This window comes from Oncorhynchus nerka, linkage group LG2, assembly GCF_034236695.1.
Source record: "Oncorhynchus nerka isolate Pitt River linkage group LG2, Oner_Uvic_2.0, whole genome shotgun sequence".
NCBI lineage: Eukaryota > Metazoa > Chordata > Actinopteri > Salmoniformes > Salmonidae > Oncorhynchus > Oncorhynchus nerka.
This window is the reverse complement of record NC_088397.1, coordinates 15,357,154-15,373,047: the sequence shown is the minus strand read 5'-3', so window position 1 is coordinate 15,373,047 and position 15,894 is coordinate 15,357,154. Positions and strand designations below refer to the sequence as shown.

General features: G+C 46.0%; 1 protein-coding gene across 2 annotated transcripts in view; it reads right to left on the bottom strand.

Annotated features, from left to right (window-relative positions):
* Positions 1 to 1,904: 1,904 nt before the first annotated feature.
* Positions 1,905 to 15,894, bottom strand: part of LOC115132015 (sentrin-specific protease 7-like) — a 31,311-nt gene continuing 17,321 nt past the window's right edge. For both annotated transcript variants that reach the window (XM_029664186.2, XM_029664196.2), the window contains exons 10-22: positions 15,084 to 15,117; positions 13,413 to 13,637; positions 12,260 to 12,498; positions 9,092 to 9,168; positions 8,388 to 8,504; positions 7,918 to 8,037; positions 7,566 to 7,658; positions 5,185 to 5,357; positions 4,556 to 4,599; positions 4,409 to 4,452; positions 4,252 to 4,320; positions 3,993 to 4,143; positions 1,905 to 3,807 (exon numbers count right to left, since the gene is read on the bottom strand). In XM_029664186.2, coding sequence (XP_029520046.1) covers positions 3,664 to 3,807; positions 3,993 to 4,143; positions 4,252 to 4,320; positions 4,409 to 4,452; positions 4,556 to 4,599; positions 5,185 to 5,357; positions 7,566 to 7,658; positions 7,918 to 8,037; positions 8,388 to 8,504; positions 9,092 to 9,168; positions 12,260 to 12,498; positions 13,413 to 13,637; positions 15,084 to 15,117 — 1,530 coding nt within the window. In that variant the 3' untranslated portion in view covers positions 1,905 to 3,663. The remainder of the gene's footprint in view (positions 3,808 to 3,992; positions 4,144 to 4,251; positions 4,321 to 4,408; positions 4,453 to 4,555; positions 4,600 to 5,184; positions 5,358 to 7,565; positions 7,659 to 7,917; positions 8,038 to 8,387; positions 8,505 to 9,091; positions 9,169 to 12,259; positions 12,499 to 13,412; positions 13,638 to 15,083; positions 15,118 to 15,894) is intronic.

The window sequence follows — 15,894 nt, the reverse complement described above, 5'->3', positions numbered from 1 at the left end:
ACTATGGCCAAGACCAAAGAGCTGTCAAAGGACACCAGAAACAAAATTGTAGACCTGCACCAGGCTGGAAAGACTAAATCTGCAATAGGTAAGCAGCTTGGTTTGAAGAAATCAACTGTGGGAGCAATTATTAGGAAATGGAAGACATACAAGACCACTGATAATCTCCCTCGATCTGGGGCTCCACGCAAGATCTCACCCTGTGGGGTCAAAATGATCACACGAACGGTGAGCAAAAATCCCAGAACCACACGGGGGGGCCTAGTGAATGACCTGCAGAGAGCTGGGACCAAAGTAACAAAGCCTACCATCAGTAACACACTACGCCGCCAGGGACTCAAATCCTGCAGTGCCAGACATGTCCCCCTGCTTAAGCCAGTACATGTCCAGGCCCGTCTGAAGTTTGCTAGAGAGCATTTGGATGATCCAGAAGAAGATTGGGAGAATGTCATATAGTCAGATTAAACCAAAATGTAACTTTTTGGTAAAAACTCAACTCGTAGTGTTTGGAGGACAAAGAATGCTGAGTTGCATCCAACGAACACCATACCTACTGTGAAGCGTGGGGGTGGAAACATCATGCTTTGGGGATGTTTTTCTGCAAAGGGACCAGGACAACTGATCCATGTAAAGGAAAGAATGAATGGGGCCATGTATCGTGAGATTTTGAGTGAAAACCTCCTTCCATCAGCAAGGGCATTGAAGATGAAACGTGACTGGGTCTTTCAACATGACAATGATCCCAAACACACCGCCCGGGCAACGAAGGATTGGCTTCGTAAGAAGCATTTCAAGGTCCTGGAGTGGCCTAGCCAGTCTCCAAATCCCAACCCCATAGAAAATCTTTGGAGGGAGTTGAAAGTCCGTGTTGCCCAGCAACAGCCCCAAAACATCACTGCTCTAGAGGAGATCTGCATGGAGGAATGGGCCAAAATACCAGCAACAGTGTGTGAAAACCTTGTGAAGACTTAAAGAAAACGTTTGACCTCTGTCATTGCCAACAAAGGGTATATAACAAAGTATTGAGATAAACTTTTGTTATTGACCAAATACTTATTTTCCACCATCATTTGCATATAAATTCATAAAAAATCCTACAATGTGATTTTCTGGATTTTTTCCCCCGTTTTGTGAGCCATAGTTGAAGTGCACCTTTGATGAAAATTACAGGCCTCTCTCATCTTTTTAAGTGGGAGAACTTGCACAATTGGTAGCTGACTAAATACTTTTTTGCCCCACTGTATATCTCTCTGGTCACCCCCAAAACCAATTCTTCCTTTGGCCGCCTCTCCTTCCAGTTCTCTGCTGCCAATGACTGGAACGAACTACAAAAATCTCTGAAACTGGAAACACTTATCTCCCTCACTAGCTTTAAGCACCAGCTGTCAGAGCAGCTCACAGATTATTGCACCTGTACATAGCCCATCTATAATTTAGCCCAAACAACTACCTCTTTCCCTACTGTATTTATTTATTTTGCTCCTTTGCACCCCATTATTTCTATTTCTACTTTGCACATTCTTCCACTGCAAATCAACCATTCCAGTGTTTTACTTGCTATATTGTATTTACTTCGCCACCATGGCATTTTTTTATACTTTACCTCCCTTATCTCACCTCATTTGTTCACATTGTATATAGACTTATTTTTCTACTGTATTATTGACTGTATGTTTGTTTTACTCCATGTGGAACTCTGTGTTGATGTATGTGTAGAACTGCTTTGCTTTATCTTGGCCAGGTCGCAATTGTAAATGAGAACTTGTTCTCAACTAGCCTACCTGGTTAAATAAAGGTGAAATAAATAAATAAATAAACATGGTTCTTTTGTCCAACACGTCATTGTGTTTTCATCTAAACATGCCAGTTAACAATTATCGCTCACAATGAAGACTTTCACTCAGTCACTTGATGGAGTTTCTTTATTGTCATTACAAAGTAGATTTGATGTTAGCCCATTTAAATGGGTTAAACTATCTGTAAATTAAAACAAAACTTTAAACTGCTTTAACACGTTTCTCTATAAAACACGTCTCCAGACTACCTGTTGACTATCTGGACCGGCCTATTGGAAGGACATTGATCTCAGTCCTGATCTCCAGACCCTAAACCAATGCATTAGTAGTTGTAGGCTGGAAGGTGTAAGACAAGTTAAGCAGTATGGATGTCCTTGGTTCATTCTATGGAACCCTTGAACCCCGTAAAGCCCATCCATAGTGAACCAGTCGACCTATGGCCTTACCTTAACAGCACAACTTAGACCTTCAAACCGGCTACTGCATTTGACTATACGGCTTTCACTGAACTATAAGACAGAATTAAAGCCAACATAATTATAGTATTAGAATAACAATATGGAAGAATTGATAAACACTAGTTTTTATACTGTAGTAGTGGGGCCATTTTCTGACAGTGGCTAAATCAATGGGGTAGAGATTTGGACGGGGCGAATAGGAAAAGGGTGTGGGGGGGTGACCGTTACCCTTCCAACAGCAGTAGGGGTGGAGGAGGGCTCTGTCCTATCTAAGAGGGCTCTGTCTGGGGCCCACATGCTGTGAGAGGCTGCACCAAAGACTCCAATTATCCAAAAACTACCAACTTAATCCAATTAAGTACATATGGTTAAGCACATATCCTATCAGACTTAGTGTTAACAACCCAAACTGAAAAACCTATTAACTGTGCCCGTGTGAAAAACACACAATAACTTAAAAGGTCATATCTGGCATTCTCGCTCTACAATATTGTGATGGTGACAGAAGAGAGTTCTGTCCAGCCGTTGCTAGGTGGACTTTGGGGGCATCTTTAATCCAGGAATATACCACATTATAAATGCATCATTATAAACATGCCATTAACAATGTTTACACCGTGAACACAAACAGAAAGTCAAATGGAAACCCTTTACTGTGTGGGGAGAATGTTATTTCTGTTTCTGATGACAGAGTGAGTCAGGTCCATAGACTTTCATACAGCACAAACACAAAGGGGAACTGAGTTCTGCCTGTAAACAGAACAGGGGAGAGGTGCTGTTCTAATCCTCATATTACAAGTGGTCATTGTGTAAAGCTTACTCAGTGTTCCTCACTGGAACACAGGGTTTTCCTTACAAACGAAGCAACTACAACATGAGGAGCCAAAACTAAAACACCGTCAACGTGTTGACTTGTCTGTAGTGATAACACTATTGTTTAGCAGCTGCAAACAATCATGTGCATATTGAGTCCTTTATGACTGATGGTCAGAAACAACAGCCTGACACACTGAACAGGAATAACTGAGTAATATTGACTTTAATATTTATTTTATGTGTGAGCCATGAGGACATTTGAAAAAGAAACCTGTTCTGGATACATGAGTTACACTTTTGCTCAGCAAACTAGATTTGAGCACTCACTCATATGTCCATTCCAAATGCTCTCTTCTATAACATAACATAAAAACTAAACATTACATGAACAATTTTATTCCATTTTACGATCCTATTATTTTGTACAGTCACATTACATACAAGTGAGAAACAAACATCCTGTGACATTTTATTTAAAAAATAGTAATACAAAAATAGTATAAATATTCAATGTATTGTAAATTTAAAAAGTCAAAGTCCTTCACAGTTTAGGGGTGTTGTAGTAGTAGTGCATTGCTGATCAGGTACCGTGGCTACCTGCAGCTGCTCCCGCCGTTGCCCCGGCAACAGTGCAGCTCCATCACCAGGCTCCGGATCTCCTCCCTCTTCCTCCACACCTGTTGCCGTGGAAACCAGCGCTCCAAACGCAGGGGGAGGTCAAAGTGCACCACTGGGTTCTGGAGAAAGTCAGTGAGCCAACCAGAGGTTTGGAATAAGGTGTGATGTCATGCATTGAACAGGCAGTTATCATTTCAGATCAAGTGTTTTAGACAGTGTAGTGGAGACAGAAAAGTTCCCATGAAATAGATGATTGATGTCAGCTTGTTGTTAAGCGTGGGAGGTTACAGGGGGAGGGCCGTACCTGCAGAAAGCTCTCCACGTACTGCAGGAGGTAGAGGCCACAGTCGCTGCTGTTGTCCTGTAGAGGGACTGTACAGTGGGAAGCCTTCATACTGTCTACAGTGAAGTCTCTGCGTGTTCCTCTACGCACCTCCCACTCTACATGTAGGTAACTGGAGAGGACAGACGGGAGAGATTGAAACTAGTGTACACACACATATATGAACCACACACACAAAACAATGCAACGCGACAGACACACACACACAGAGAGTACTCACTCCCGCAAGAGCTTATAGATGCTCTCATGGTAAGAGATCTTCAGGGAGTCCATGATGAGAATGCAGGGTCTACAGAGAGAAGACAACCCCGTGATATTACACACACTGTTATAGATGGAGGAAGTACAGCCAATTCATTCACAGTTAATGCACTCACTTCTTAATGATGGTCTCCCTCTGACAACCATCTTGGGTACACGCCTTCAAAATCGGGATAATGTCATTTAGAATGTTGCACACATGCTCAAAACATCTGATATTTTTTGTATTTTTTTATTGATTTACAAAAGAGGGTGATATTTACTGGTGGGTTGTGGGGCTTCAATGTAGGTTTCCCACTGGCTCCCCCTGAAGTACGTACACACACACACACACCCTTTTTAAATCAGCAGCAAATGTTTAGTTACTTTGATTTTGTTCTGTGGTGTTATGGCCAAATGTGCATGTTCTGTTTCTCAGTGTTTCTTGGCTGGGTATGGAGGACACGCTAGACCTGAACTACAGCCACCAGGCCAACCAAATAATTCCATCTGCAGTTGGGATTCAATTACACACATGCATGAACATGCACACATAACACACATCACATCCAGGTATAACTAGAACACCCCCTAACCGTCATTTTTTTTTAGAGAGACCTCATTTTCAGCGGTCTTCAGTTGTTTTCAACATAAGCCCTAACATAGGGTTTTAAAGGGTAGTTAGGGACTGACATCGCAGCCTAAAAAGCCCACTAGCTGCCTTCCAACATTATTGAGGAAAAATAAAAAGGATCTAACCCAACGTTAATTTGATCATTAAAGTTAAACAAAGCGTGTGAACGCAACCCGGGTTGATTAGAAACACTATTACATTACAGCCCTGGTGAGAGAAGTGAGATTCTGCCAAGGTAAATATCACAAACACACAATGCATCGGCGCTGTCCAACGCACCTGCTCCGTTCTGCAGTTTGTGGTTGCTGGCCTCTGGAGAAGGCCCAGTTGAAGCCTGGGGCTGGCATTTCCTCTTCCCCCCGTTGGCCTCCACTCCAGCTGGGCCGGACCACTCCTCATGCTGGGCCTGCTCCAGGCCAGGGAAACAGATCACCACAAGGTACCAGTGGGCTCTGGGGAATCAGACACAAGGGAATGTGCAATGTATCATGTATGTGGCTATATGAGAAGTGTTCAATGTGTATGATGAGGGTAATGTATACATTATGTACAGTGTGTAACGTACAGTGTCTATGTTGTATACAGCAGTACTGTGTGTCTAAGACAATCTGGGACATTACAGTTCATCGTATCCTATCCTAGGAGAGAAAGCGTAATGGACTGGGGATACAGAGATCTACATTCTCATCTACACATATAGATGGATCTGATCATGGAAATACAGAGCAACGGGCAGCATGTGTTGTTTCAATGTGTAAAGAGAGAAACCAGTCCGTCTAGTGGAGTAACTGGCATTCACAAGACACTATAGGGAACTGCTGTGTCCCCTGTCCTAGCCTGGCTGTGGCCCCTGTCCTAGCCTGGCTGTGGCCCCTGTCCTAGCCTGGCTGTGGCCCCTGTCCTAGCCTGGCTGTGTCCCCTGTCCTAGCCTGGCTAAGGCCCCTGTCCTAGCCTGGCTAAGGCCCCTGTCCTAGCCTGGCTGTGGCCCCTGTCCTAGCCTGGCTGTGGCCCCTGTCCTAGCCTTGCTGTGTCCCCTGTCCTAGCCTGGCTGTGGCCCCTGTCCTAGCCTGGCTAAGGCCCCTGTCCTAGCCTGGCTGTGTCCCCTGTCCTAGCCTGGCTGTGTCCCCTGTCCTAGCCTGGCTGTGTCCCCTGTCCTAGCCTGGCTGTGTCCCCTGTCCTAGCCTGGCTGTGGCCCCTGTCCTAGCCTGGCTGTGGCCCCTGTCCTAGCCTGGCTGTGTCCCCTGTCCTAGCCTGGCTGTGTCCCCTGTCCTAGCCTGGCTGTGTCCCCTGTCCTAGCCTGGCTGTGTCCCCTGTCCTAGCCTTCTCTTGTATAGGAACATACTGGAACATACCGTGTCAGAATATAAATCTGTATCTGGAGCGTAGCCCATTTTCCAGCTACACGTCAGTCGGGAGGTATTGTCACTGATGCTTTTTTATTGAAAACCCATTAAGATATGTAAAATAGGTCTGCAGTTGTATATAATAATATATGCCATTTAGCAGACGCTGATATCCAAAGTGACTTAGTGTCATGCCTGCAGACATTTTCCCTATGGGTGGAATTGAACCTACAGCACTTGGCATTGCAAGAGCCACGCTCCACGGACTGAGCCAGGGTTCTAAATCATTGTGCCGGGGACAGAAGACCGTGTTGACAAAGGTACAGTATGTAGACTAAAACCCCTGTGGTCCTAAAGTGAAGTGTGGAGTGGAGGGAACAGGGAACGCTGTGCAGCACTCCATCCAGACCGTCATCATTCCACAGACATATGAATGAAGGTACGCACATCCGGCCCCGTCTCTGTCAGGCGTGACAGAGGCTGTTTCAACACCAGCGCAGCCTTGAGACTAGTACACACACACCCACAGACAGACAGAGACTACAGCTCAGGCCACATCCATTCATCTCCACTATGCTGGAGCCCTGCCCTGCCTGGACACTGCCTCCGCTCCAGTTTAATGTCCCTGTTTTCATGTCTCCTTGTCAGAGCCATGACAGCTAGAGGGAAGGATGAAGAAAAGACCACTGTTTTCCCCAATCAATGGAGTGTGGTGTCAGGTCGTGACATGTAGTGTACAACAGAGTAGTGTAGTGTAGTATAAAGTAGTGTACAGTAGAGTAGAGCAGTGTAGAGTAGTGTAGAGTAATGTAGTGTACAGCAGAGTAGTGTTGAGTAGTGTAAAGTAGCATAGTATAGGGCAGTGTAGTATAGTGTAGGGTAAAGCAGTGTAGGGCAGTGCTGTGTAGGGCAGGGTAAGGCAGTGTAGTGCAGGGCAGTGTAGTATAGTGTAGGGTAAAGCAGTGTAGGGCAGTGCTGTGTAGGGCAGGGTAAGGCAGTGTAGTGCAGGGCAGTGTAGTATAGTGTAGGGTAAAGCAGTGTAGGGCAGTGCTGTGTAGGGCAGGGTAAGGCAGTGTAGTGCAGGGCAGTGTAGTATAGTGTAGGGTAGAGTATTCTGTAGAGTAGAAGTATTCTGTTCTGCTTTGCGAAGTCGACAGAAATGGTGTCGTTCTTAGTCCAAGTCTTGGCTCTACCCTCTCTGTGTGTGTGTGTGTGTGTGTGTGTGTGTGTGTGTGTGTGTGTGTGTGTGTGTGTGTGTGTGTGTGTGTGTGAGAGAGAGTGTGTGTGAGTGCATGCGTGTCTATGATTCTCACTCACTTGTGATTGACTGGCACAAACAGGTAGTCCTTGTTGAAGATGTCAACATGGCGGGTCCACGTCCTCACCCTCTGGTGTCTCCTGTCCCTGGCCCTGAGAGGAAGGAGAGGGGACACACTTCACAGCAACGCATACTACATCTCTTAACAATACTCTTAACAAGAGTAAAATGCTCCTTAACTTCTGTCAATACCATCATTAACATCGTTAGCATGCGTCTAAGCCACCAGCCTACGTAGAGCACGCCGCCAGGAGCCTAAGGCCAAACATGAGCCCCCCGCAGGGCGCCATGTGACGCGCGGCCGAGCCGCCCACTAAGCCGTTAAAAGACGCTGAGTGCTGATCTCCTTACGGGATGGCAGCCTCCTCCTCCAGGGACGTGTCCCGGCGGGTCAGCTGCTTGTAGAAGAAGCTGCTGAAGACATGACATCTCTCTGCCAGGGGCCCCGGGGCCCGCTCCAGGAGAAGATACCTGAGGGGACAGGAAGATGCTGAGGTTTTGCTGTACTGTCACATGCTGTGTGGCTGAGCTACACTATGGGGACATGGCTGATTTCCATATATGTTAAATGAAGCTAATGTTAGGGTTTGGTTATGATAATGGTCAGTTTTAGGTTTTGGCTGGTCAGCCTGTCAAAGGGCTGCTGGTCAGAAAAGTCCCCTTAGTCCTGCTTTATTGTACTTAGTTGTGGTTTTAACCAATCAGCATTCAGGATTAGATCCACCCGTTGTATAATCACAGGTTACACGTCTGCCAGGTGGCTAAGATGTTCACATGACAGGAGAAGAACATTGGTCCACAGGCAGATCACTAGAACTCACTTAAGGTAGAAGTCAATGATGACATCATTGAGGAACTGGCCACTGTCCAGACAGTCTAGGTCCTCTGTTGTCACGGTGATTCCTCCTTTAGAAGGGAGTGGTGGGTACTGGATCAACCTGATGATGAAGAGATCCAATAGTTAATGTGTAAACAACAACAACTAATAATAACAGGTAGTATATTATACATTGAAAATCATCCATAACAATAAACTGGTAAGCAGCCAGATATACTGCCCTCACCTGGTGGGCAGCAAGATATACTGCCCTCACCTGGTGGGCAGCAAGATATACTGCCCTCACACTGCCCTCATCTGGTGGGCAGCAAGATATACTGCCCTCACCTGGTGGGCAGCAAGATATACTGCCCTCACCTGGTGGGCAGCAAGATATACTGCCCTCACCTGGTGGGCAGCAAGATATACTGCCCTCGCCTGGTGGGCAGCAAGATATACTGCCCTCACCTGGTGGGCAGCAAGATATACTGCCCTCACCTGATGGGCAGCAAGATATACTGCCCTCACCTGGTGGGCAGCAAGATATACTGCCCTCACCTGGTGGGCAGCAAGATATACTGCCCTCACCTGGTGGGCAGCAAGATATACTGCCCTCATCTGGTGGGCAGCAAGATATACTGCCCTCACCTGGTGGGCAGCAAGATTTACTGCCCTCACCTGTTGGGCAGCAAGATATACTGCCCTCACCTGGTGGGCAGCAGGCCCTTGAGTCTGGAGTAAGGCTCTCTGCTTCTGTGGTTCCCTCTGGTCCGACTGGGGCTCCCCTGATCGGAACAAGAACAGAACAGAAAAACATGACAGAATCACTAGCCAGAAGTCATCACCCCAGTCAAACACCTCAGACTCTACAGATTCATCTGACTGCATGGGGGATTGTCCTCCAATGTATTTTGGACAAGGGGAACAGGTGATCAAATTCAACGTTTTGGTGAGTGATGAGAATGAGGGGGATCGAGATGATAAAGTCAAGGTCTGCTCTGATGATGAATAGCAGAGAGGAAGAGGATGACGCCACTCACTGTGTGTGTGTTGGCCAGACATGCTGCAGACTTGCCAACCCTGTCCAACTTGTTAGAGTACCAGACGCGCACGGCAAATTGGAGATTCAACTCGTGCGTATAGCACGCGCAGAATTGGGGTTTTCTTTCACCCCCATGCGCGCTGTGTGTGAGTCTGATCGCAATTATAGAATTGTACCAAATCAAGTCTATAAAAAGGTTGGTATACTTTCTTCGCAGCATTCCATTTACACATATTGTAAAAGTCACTAACAAGATCTAATTAGAAAGAAAATGGCCTTTATGTGTTTTTATTTTATTAAACAAGTAATAACAAGTTATTTGTTTAGGTACAAAATTTACAAATGTCCTATCAACGATAAAACATTTGTATCTATAACGTTTTTCTTAACACATGCGCCCAATTTTAGTCGCTATAGTATAGGAACGCTTGTCATCTCTTAAACAGTGCCAATCACTAGGGCCAGCTCACAAGTAGTGGCATTTTAGACACGGTTCCTAATCAACACTAAAAGCAAAATCATTTTGAAAACATAAAAACAAAAACAAATGATCGCATCGACACAGACCGCAAACTGGCTACTTGACTAGGCTACACAAAGCTTAAGTAGGCTACCGCCAAGAGAATCTGAACGCTGTTCTCTAGAGTCCGCGTGCCTATTGTATTTATTTGCAGCGCATACCACATTTCAGATTTTCGAAATGTATAACATCTCAAATCTAGTGCAAATGCATTTTAGAAGCATTGCCTCTATAGCTAATAACGGACACTCATGCATTCGTCATCGCGCAGTCTTGATTTTTTTATAATACTTTTGCTTTTTGTGACGTGGATCATAATTACATTTACATTCTATCAGGTTGCGTGATCCTCGCAATGGTACGTGGAAAATACAACTAATGGGACGCAGAATGAAATGTATATCACAATCGCACAAATGCGACCAGTTATTTTTCGTATTTGCATTTAATTTATTTCACTAGCAAATGTGAGTGAAATGATGGCACTTCAGAGCCCACTTAATGTCCATCTTATGTTCGCTAACATTAGCTTGAAACAATTCGTCTTTACCTTTCCACGACACACGGAGTTGAAAAGGGATTTGTCCATGTGTTTACCTACAGCTGGCAGTCGGCAAACTCAGCATCACAACAAACAGGAGGGGCAGACACTGGGCAGCTGCGTCGAATAATCTCCATGTCCGTTGACACAAACTCCGTACATGTCTGTGTGTTGCAGTTCGAGAATCGGGATGTTAGATTTAGTCATTGGACTTATTTTTATAAAAATGTTTGTTTTTTTATTAACATTTTTTTTTTTTTAAATCAGGCCCTATTCATTTATTCGTACTTTTAACTCAGATCTTGTACCTGCATACACGGACAGAGAATTACTAGTTGGTGGCAAAATGCGTGCATGTTGCTCCTTCCACAGATGAGTTCAAGGGAACCAGCTCATAAAGACCCCAAAGAGGTGGCCTACTTTGGTCTATGCCAGCTGGCCCCAAAAACTCTGACGTTCCTGGGCCCTCCCTGGACACACACACCACCCATGCCGTACTCATCATCCCCACCACGCACACACCTTCGCCCACCCAGATCCCTTCTTACTGCCTGTGTAATTCCTCCATCCTTCTAGGACCTGTGAGGGAGTAGAGACCAAGCTCACTTCTGCTGCTGGTTGGGTGTGATCCCAACCCCACCTAACTCTATCCAACAAGCCATCTCCACCCCTCAGTCTCCCAATCTCAACATCTCCATCCCTCAATCTCCCAATCTCTACATCTCCACCCCTCAGTCTCCCAATCTCAACATCTCCATCCCTCAATCTCCCAATCTCTACATCTCCACCCCTCAGTCTCCCAATCTCTACATCTCCACCCCTCAGTCTCCCAATCTCAACATCTCCACCCCTCAGTCTCCCAATCTCTACATCTCCACCCCTCAGTCTCCCAATCTCAACATCTCCACCCCTCAATCTCCCAATCTCTACATCTCCACCCCTCAGTCTCCCAATCTCAACATCTCCATCCCTCAATCTCCCAATCTCTACATCTCCACCCCTCAGTCTCCCAATCTCTACATCTCCATCCCTCAGTCTCCCAATCTCTACATCTCCACCCCTCAGTCTCCCAATCTCAACATCTCCATCCCTCAGTCTCCCAATCTCTACATCTCCATCCCTCAGTCTCCCAATCTCTACATCTCCATCCCTCAGTCTCCCAATTTCTACATCTCCACCCCTCAGTCTCCCAATCTCTACATCTCCACCCCTCAGTCTACCAATCTCTACATCTCCACCCCTCAGTCTCCCAATCTCTACATCTCCACCCCTCAGTCTCCCAATCTCTACATCTCCACCCCTCAGTCTCCCAATCTCTACATCTCCACCCCTCAGTCTCCCAATCTCTACATCTCCACCCCTCAGTCTCCCAATCCCTCCAATTTCCCCATCTCTCCCCTCGCTGGACACTGCCACTTCATCAAAACTGAGTCAGGGGCCACACACACTGTGTGTGTGCGTGCGTGTGTGTGTGTGTGAATGTGCGTGCTGACAGGGCCACTTCTTCTAGCTGGCGCTGCTAACTGGCCTTCATAGAACCTGCTGTTATATTGTGCACCCAGACCTCACAGTGGATTGAATAAAACAGACATTATTATAACAGGTTTATCAATTTATACCTCTGAGGCTGAGCCTGCATCTTAAGGCAGAGGGATGGAGAGTTGGGGGGGACAGGGGACGAAAGAGCACAGAGGTATATACACACTGTCAAGCATATAGACACACAGACAGACACACAGACACAGTTCTGAGCTCCTGAGTGACTATACTGACCTTTGCTGTCCCCAGGCCGGGGTCTGCCACCAGGCTCTGCCCCAGCAGGGTGAGGAGGTGGGTGTCCTGGGGACAGCTGTGTATCAGTGCTAGGCCGTCTGCCCAGGACAGGGGACTCTTCAGGTCGTAGGAGCGGCCCTGACGGAAGGCCTCTACATCCAGCATGGAGGCTAGCAGAGCAGCCTGCAGATCACCCAGCTGTTCTCTTAGGACCAGGAGGAGGAATGGACATGCCTGACCTATATATCCACAATAGGAGAGAACACACACATTAACACACGGACAGATGCACACACAGAGACACACACTGTTCCACACGTTGGCAGGTGATGACTTTTTCCTCTAGAAAGTGTGGTTGAGTCATGGCGGTGTGCTGCGTTGTAATACTCAGTAACTGGCCCACATTAAGGACAACATACCACTTCTACACTTCCTTGTCTTTCTTCAGGTTTTGGAGGAAGAATCTTGAGAAGTTTGTTTTCCTGTTGACCTTCACAGCTTGATTGAACCTTTAACTCAATTAATCCACCTCTGGATCGGATGGAACACCAGTCCCAATTAATCCACCTCTGGATCGGATGGAACATCAGTCCCAATTAATCCACCTCTGGATCAGATGGAACACCAGTCCCAATTAATCCACCTCTGGATCGGATGGAACACCAGTCCCAATTAATCCACCTCTGGATCGGATGGAACACCAGTCCCAATTAATCCACCTCTGGATCGGACCACCAGTCCCAATTTATCCCGCCTCATGCATCAAATTCTCTGCATCTGGTGAAAATATGTTGACCCACTATAGATGTATTTATCCTCCATTTAACCAGGGAAGTCACATTGAGATTGACATCTCTTTTTCAAGGCTGCTTTTTTAACATGGACTCTCAAGTCTCAAATCAAATCAAATTTATTTATATAGCCCTTCGTACATCAGCTGATATCTCAAAGTGCTGTACAGAAACCCAGCCTAAAACCCCAAACAGCAAGCAATGCAGGTGTAGAAGCACGGTGGCTAGGAAAAACTCCCTAGAAAGGCCAAAACCTAGGAAGAAACCTAGAGAGGAACCCGGCTATGTGGGCTACGTGGGCTCAACTAACATTGTAATGAATTTCTCTGTCTTAATTCTCCCAGTTGATAGAGTAGTCTTACCAGGCAGTGTAACGGGGTGGAGGGCTGAGAGCTCTGTCTGTACCAGGTTGGCCTGGGCCTCAGACACCCAGAGGAAGAGCAGGGAGGGGGCCGCTCGGCCGGGACAACCCTGGAAGAGACTCCCGTCTTGGGCTAGACCCCCGTCCCACACCGCGTACCCTCTGAGCTGGGACGCCACCAGGCTCACTGACACCCCCCCCTCCTCCTCGGATGACACCCTGGAATCTGTTGGAGAAGGGGGGGGTGTAATAATTCTGTTTTGATCATAGTGGATATCTGATGACAGGGACGTCTTTTTTGTTAGATTATTTCTATCATTTATTTAAAGTTCTTCTACAGTATTTTGGAGAAGGCAGAAAGACTGTCTAATACACTGACTATCGGAGGTTAAGAATCCAAGACCCTGGAGTTACTAGCACCATGCTCTCACTAACTGACCACCTCCTGCTCAACATAAGCGTCTTAGGACACTAGTAAGATCCACAGATGCACCCGGAGTCAAGTGGGGTGAAAAAGTTGTGCAGACCAGTATGGCCTACCGTCGCCAAACGTAAATAGAACCCTAAGCTGAGTTTCTTAACCCTAACCCAGTCCAGAGAAAAACAGGTACGTGTGTAGAGGTGTGTGTGTGTATGGGGGCACGTGTGTGTGACCCTCACAGGGTCACAGACAGTTGACCAGGGTCGTTACATGCTCACCTACAGTAAACAACAGGGTAAGCCATGGGACAATAACAAGAGTAACCGTAATGAGATTTATATAAAGGATTAAAGACGGGTTATCTAAAAGAAAGTCAGGCTGGAATTAAATCATTACACATAATTAATATTACAAACTGGGTGAGTCGAGACCTGAATGCTGATTGGCTGACAGCCGTGGTATATTTCACCATATACCACGGGTATAACAAAACATGTATTTTTACTGCTCTAATTACATTGTTAACCAGTATATAATAGCAATAAGGCACCTCAGGGGGTTGTGGTATATGGCCAATATACCACGGCTAAGGGCTGTATACAGGCACTCCGCTTTGCGTCATGTTTAAGAACAGCACTTAGCCAGGGTATACAGTTGTTTTGGCCATATACCACACCCCCCCGGGCCTTATTGCTTAAATATAGAATAGGCAGATCTGATCCTTCTACATGTATATAATACCTGTAAATCGTTAACTACAGTTTTTTTGCATCGTACTGGCCAACTACCTTTCAGTCCTGGACAATGGATTTCAGCACTACACTTTCAGAACAGAAGTGTGTTTTCCAGTCTGACTTCACTAGCCTGGTTCCAGATCTGATTGTGCTCTTGCCAACTCATTTGCTTATTGTCAAGCCAAACATGTTTAGCATGAAAATGAGGGCCAAGGAGTTGGCACGATGGCACAAACAGACTGCCACTCATCTGCCCGCTACCCTCCTCATCTGAATACCTTGACCTAAGTCTCATCACAAAGACACTGAGGTCGCAGTCTATGACGGCAGCAGGAAGAGGGTGGCTCAGGGAGGCTATGGAGCCCATCTGATCCCCCTGGGGAAGGGAAGGACCCTGCATGTGTTGCAGTAAAGACTAAAACACACAGTGACTTTACCTTCCCCCATCTGATCATTAGACGAGGTCATACTCCACCACACATACACACAGCTGCAATGTCAAGCTGTCAGTGATTACCTTTCAGCGGTAGAGTGATGCCATCATCTGTTACCTACAAAAAGAGGAGGGAGATGAAATATATTAGCAGGAGGAAAATGCTGACATGTTGTCATTACGGTATGTAATAAGAGGGAGGATGAATAAAATAGCTGATTAGAGGTAAAGGAGGAGAAGGTGGTGGGATATTATAAAGCATCCTGTTGGGTTTATATACTAAGGAGGGTAGACTGACCCCTGACCCTGATGTTCAGTCTTGACCAACCTTTAGAACCTTATTCCCCTAGCCCAGACCAGATGCACTTGTGTAGATCTGAAAGGATTGAATAGGTAATCACATTGGACATATTTAGCATGGTTGCTATGGAAACAATACCAATCATAACAGAATAATACATATTCTGTTTAAAATGGTTGTCAATAAAAAAGACCTCGTTCAACAATGGAAGGAAAGTTTCCAGACATGACAAAAGCAGCTAAATAAATAAATAAAATAAAAAAATAGGCAATGGGGACTTACTTCCCTGTTGTTTTGCTGACCTCACAGTGGAAAACAACAACAGTTTGACACAGTAATCTATTGACCACAAGGCAACTGCTCCGGACTCACTGACCACGGTTTAATTCACCGCGGGATTAGCACCACACTATTTCTTAATTGCTTGTTAAAGGATTTTATGGCCCTTGAATGGATTTGATGGGAGTTTGGAGAACACCTGGTGATAAACTGCCGATGTTTTGCCAGTTAGGGTCTTGAGTTGCTTATCATGTTATTGTTCCAGTAAGAGACTGGCATGTGGGTGTTTGAGACTGCCAGTGAAGGTTGTGTTCC